General features: G+C 40.7%; 1 pseudogene and 1 gene segment (V, D, J or C); both read left to right on the forward strand.

Moving 5' to 3' along the window:
• The window catches only part of LOC118238994, a 3,289-nt gene extending 2,774 nt beyond the window's left edge, over positions 1-515 (forward strand). Inside the window, 1 exon segment of the V gene segment in view lies at positions 428-515. Coding sequence covers positions 428-515 — 88 coding nt within the window.
• A 3,294-nt stretch (positions 516-3,809) lies between these two features.
• On the forward strand, positions 3,810-4,383 carry LOC118238995 (annotated as a pseudogene).
• The last annotated feature ends 1,305 nt before the right edge of the window (positions 4,384-5,688 follow it).

The raw sequence follows: 5,688 nt of genomic DNA on the forward strand, positions 1-5,688 counted from the left end.
GATGGAAAAAAACACTGTTCTCACAGTATGTGTGACTGATGGTGAAAAAAAAAATAAAAAAAGTGTGTGTGACTGATGGTGACGTTCACTGTTCTAAAAAAAAATAAAAAAAATGGTGACGTTCACTGTTCTCACAGTGTGTGTGACTGATGGTGATGTTCACTGTTCTCATAGTGTGTGTGACCGATGGTGATGTTCACTGTTCTCGGGTTTCCTGTCCAGGTGTAGCTGCAGGAGTCATATTTGTCCTGGTGAAACCCCCACGGGCCCTGTCCCTCACATGTGCTGCCTCTAGATTATCTGTGACCAACTCTAACATTAACTGGGCCTAACAACACCCAAAGAAGGATTAGAATATGCTTACACTTTACAATCAATTGTTGGAGTCACAGCTGCTTTGACAACAAGCTGGGCTCCTACTCAGGAGGCATTGGGGAAAGGGTAGTGGGATCCCCAGCTCAGAATGTAAGAGGATTAATTCTATCAGCAGCAGCCCTGGGGTGGGTGCTCATTAGACTGCTTTCTGAAATTGGATTATGTGTTTCATGTCACCAACCTACAGAAACAATTTGTACTGAAGGGTGCCAAATTCTCAAATATTGTTTCTAAATGTTTGTTTTCACTGAAATGTGATTGGTTATAAATGGTTAAGATCACAATCAATCTCTTAAAAAATGGGGAAATATGATATAGGAATGAACACTTTGTATTGGTATGTATTTTCATTTATTGATACAAATTTAGCCTCAATTTTGATAGATGTATATTTCTTCTCTTGTTTGGAAATTTTTTTTGTATAGCTCATTTAAAAATGTAATGTACAAATAAGTAGAATTAGATGGTTACTTATAATATTCAAAACTTATAGTTAGGTTAGCTAGGTTTTCTACATATATAGAGTTATATTTCAAATGGATATGCACTTTTCAAACCTTTCAAACACCTACAGTATATGGCATTTAAAGTGGTTTAGGGTTTTGCATGACAGTGAGACACAACTGCTCCTGGCAATATCAACTGCATGAGAAAGGAAGGAGGACATCAAAGAGACGCCTTATGGAATTACTTTCAATATGGTGAGACTAGCCATTTGGGAAAAAAAAACAAAAAAAAAAAAACAAAAAAAAACAAAACTGCTCTTGCCAGATTGTTTGACTGTGTGCTGTGTAAACTTGACATACAGGATCCACAGGAACGTGACTGCTGAAACCACATGAGACATTGCTGCAGGGTTCCTGCTTCGTGGAAAAGTCTGTCAGACATTCTGAAGGACACAGAGAAAAATGAATGACAAACTACCAATGCAGGCAGACAGCTTAAAATTTCCTGATTCACTGAGAAGACTGCCAGACACACTGTGGCCTATGGGCAGGAAATGGATGCCCCAACATTACAGAGGCATGTCCAGATTATGAGATGTCTTTGTCAATTCTAGAGTTTATAGACTATTCTTCTATCGTCTTTGAAGGGGTTGAAGACAGATAGTTAGGGTTTTCCTTAGTTATGATAAAAGATAAATTGCATATAAGACATTAGACTCACAAAGGCAGAAAAAATGATAGAATACTTTCTTTAAATCTTGCTAAATGTTAATGGACAAGATACTAAAATTATAGTTCTTGATTCATAAGTGTTTTGTTATATATAATTTGACTCTGTAAAGTTTAAACCTTTTTTTATTTAGACAGAAATGAGGAGATGATGGGAGATGTCATTTTGTAAATATGTTTGTCTTATTGGTTGATGAATAAAACACTGTGGCCAACAGAGCAGCAAGATAGGCAGGTTTAGGAGATGTGAAGGATTCTGGGAAGTGTAGGCAGAGAACGGTCATCTTGTGATCCCAGGGAGATGAGGACATGTGTGAGTCGTTCTCCACTAAGATAAGACCATGTAGAAATTCTTCAATTAATAGAAATGGGTTAATAATAAAGATAAAACTAGCCAATAAGCCAACCGTTTATAATTAATATGATGTCTGAGTGTTCATTTGGGACCAGGCTGTCAGGAAGGAGTGCTCATAACATTTCCCAAATCCAAATTGTGGAGTGTCTCTGAGACAGGTCTTTGTTCTGGGCACAGGAAACCACCATGATGCTCTGACCATCAGCCAGTGACCAGCATGCTGCAGGGAGACAGTGTTCCATCAGGGGGCGCCAAAACTCCGTGGTTTCAACTGTATCCTTGAGCAGATGCACAGAAGGCCAGAAAGCACTTCCTGTGAGCCCTGGCTTCCTCTTCCAGCCCAGTGTGCAGAAGAAACTGCAGGAACTTGGAGCTGGCAGGACCGCACAGTACAAACGTCAGGTTTATGTACACAGCACTCTGGTTCGCATTTTTTTGTTTCCTGTCTCACTCCCACAGTTAATGTTTTGCACTATCTTATAATTGCTTGTCCTGAGGCCACACTATCAGCACAGACCACATGCACATTCAAACACCACTGGTTTCTTCACTTCTGATTCACTTTACCTCATTTGTGAGACACCCCTAGTATCGCTACTTTCTCAGATGCCTGTTCATAGCAAAGCTTCTTGATGACTCCAGGCCCTGTATGTTTCTATTGGTCAATGTACTGTTGCTCTTTGTGTCTCATTACAAGCATCAAATGTGGGAAGTAGGTTGAGTCAGAATCCTTTAATGTCAAGCAGTCTTGTTATTTTGGGATTAGAAAAGAACAGAAATGAGTTTGAAATGAGCAAGGCTTCTCATGGGATTTCAAATTATCCAGTGTATATGATCTCTGCTGCAGTTTCTTCATTGGATTCTTTATTGTCTGTTACAAAACTACAAGAAATGAATCCAGAAATTATATTTAAGGGTGACATTTTTCACATGAGTTGATTTATTATTAAAGTAGTCTATAATCAAATTATTATAATTCTGGTTATTTGTCAATGTCTTTGTATGAGTACATGATCAAGACTGTAGTTGCCCCAAGAAACCAAAAGAGTTGGCTCCTAAGGAGCAAGAATTCTTTGTATGTTGAGCTACTTGATGTTCTAGAAATAAAACTCAGGTTTTTTGAAAGTCAGTACATTTGTTTAACTGCTGATCCTCTCATCAGATATCTAAACTGTTCTGTGTTATGAATCTGCTTCACTATTTTTATTACAATATTTTTTAAAATGTTTATATTAATACAGGTACATCATTTCCTCCAAACCCCCATAGAATTTCTCACAATTTTTAGTATTTATAATATTTAATACATGACGTATATAAAAAGAGAGCAAAGAATTCATAGTTTTAAATACAAATGAACCTTATTTCCAATTGCTTCATCAATAATGGTAGACACTGACATGGGAGTGCCTAGGGCCACAGAGTCCAAGAACAGCACACATTTAGAAGCCATGTGAGTCAGGGAAGGAGAAATGCAGAGGTCTCAGTGAGCAGACACCGTCTCCATTGGAAAGGTTAAGGTTATTGACTCTCAATAGGACGGGGACATGATGAATAGAAGACAAAGGCCACTGCTGCCATGTTGAATGGAATCAAGCAGTGAGACTGTGAAATGCCCAGGTGGAGCTGTCCCTGTGCAGACCCAGCATAAACAGAAGCCTTGGGAGTCAACAGAGCCAGTGTGAAATCATAAACACCAGATGCTGGAAGACATGGTGTTAGCCACCTGGAGTCTTGGAGCCTTGTATATTAGATTTGCATTCAGTTTTGTTTAGGACTTGGTAATATTCAAATGTGCACTATGCAAAAACATTTAGAGTAGAAATCTGAGGCTCATCTCCCTCACAGAGCAAGGGAGAGCCTGATTAGTCTCAGAAAACTACAGATCCCCAAACTCCTACAGCATGGAGTGGGTGTGGAGGCTCCTTTTCCTGCTGGCAGCTGCCCAAAGTAAGACATCGGAGCTCAGAGCTGCAGCGTAAACTGAGGCAGTTCCATGACTTCTCACTTCCCCATGTTCTCTCCACAGGTGTTGAAACACAGGTCCAGCTGGTGCAGTCAGGAGCTGAGCTGAAGCAGCCTGGACAGTCAGTGAAGATCTCCTGCAAGGCTTCAGGGTACACCTTCACACAATATGCAATGCACTGGGTGAAGCAGTCACCAGGACAGGGTCTAAAGTATATGGGCTGGATCAATACTGAAACTGGGAATCCAACATATGCTGATGACTTCAAAGGACGGTTTGTCTTCTCCTTGGACACGTCTGTCAGCACTGCATATCTGCAGATCAGCAGCCTCAAGGATGAAGACACAGCCATGAATTACTGTGCGAGAGACACAGTGTGAAAACCACATCCTGAGGGTGTCAGAAAACCTCAGGGAAGTGGTTCTTCTGTGCCCAGACAGCAACAGAGGAAATATCTGCCCTCTTCCATGACTATGATTATGAAGTTAGTAATTAGACACACAGGAAATTGATCTCTGTTCTTTGGTAGACTCTTCACAGTTGTGTCTTGGCAATCAAGCCACATGCATAGGAAAGAGCACATAGGATAGCATCATTAACTCGGTACAAAACCTATAGTTGGCCAGGCCTTGGTATTCGTGCCTTTAATCACAGCACTCAGGAGGCAGAGGCAGGCAGATGTCTGTGAGATTGAGGTCAGCCTCGTCTACAGAGAGAGTGCCAGGATAGGCTCCAAAGCTACACAGAGAATCCCTGTCTCAATAAAAAAACATAAACAAAAACAAAAGCCTACAGTTATTATAACAAAGCCCCATATAAATGCAGGAAATTTTTGACAAGCAATAATGATTCCATGTATTGAAACAGTAACCTCAGTCTCTGTCATGCTGTCAGAGAGATAAACTGTCCAGTGTTCTACATGCTTACAAATGAGTGTGCAAAGAAGGAGAAGAGAGCTCTTCTGGGAAGTGCTGGCCTGCAGAGCAGCCACTGTTGACAATTATTACTAGAGAATTGTCCAGCTGTTTCCATGTGAAGAAAGTCACTTATATGGCAACACCTACTGTGCACAGGGACATAGAGCTTAAGGGGAGCCAGGCAGCAGAAGTACATATTAACACTGTAGACACTGGTGAGTCCTACACATCATTTAGACTCTGGTGCAGGAGCAAATCCAGACAAGATCATCCTGATGCAAAGGGAATGGAGGTCAGCCGGGGTTGCTGGCATCTCAGACACTCAGGGCCTCAAGGAGCAGGTGCCAACAAGGGACAGCAAGGGAGGTTACTGCATCTACCCAGAGTTTCCTCCTTTCACGTACCTACGTATAACCATGTTAAGCATATGAAATCCAAAAGAGAAAAGGTTTGATCATTTAAGGGCTAAATCATAAATGACTTCAGATCACCAGTTCAGTACATTTAGTTGCTTTAATGAGGTTCCTGTTCCTAGGAATGCCACAAAAATGATAATGCCATAATCCACGAACCCTCTTAGCCCTAAGAAGGACAATTTCTCTAAAAGTAGAGTTAATTACTCCATTGGGCATTTGGGACCCAAACTGAGAGAGAGAGAGGGAGAGAGAGAGAGATGTTTCTACTGACATGAAACTCCATCCATGAGGAATCTTGTAATTTTCTCTCCACCCCCAACTGGAGGACAGGAATTAGATTGACTTATGGTGTAATTTTGCTTGTTTTCTGCTTCCTTTCCAATGTAATATATTTTTTACTGCTGTTAACTGATCTGTGAGTACAAATGTGTTACCTCCTCATTCTCCTGAGTTCTGTAACTGAATGGGTCATACATGGATACTG

Source organism: Cricetulus griseus, chromosome 5 (assembly GCF_003668045.3).
Source record: "Cricetulus griseus strain 17A/GY chromosome 5, alternate assembly CriGri-PICRH-1.0, whole genome shotgun sequence".
NCBI lineage: Eukaryota > Metazoa > Chordata > Mammalia > Rodentia > Cricetidae > Cricetulus > Cricetulus griseus.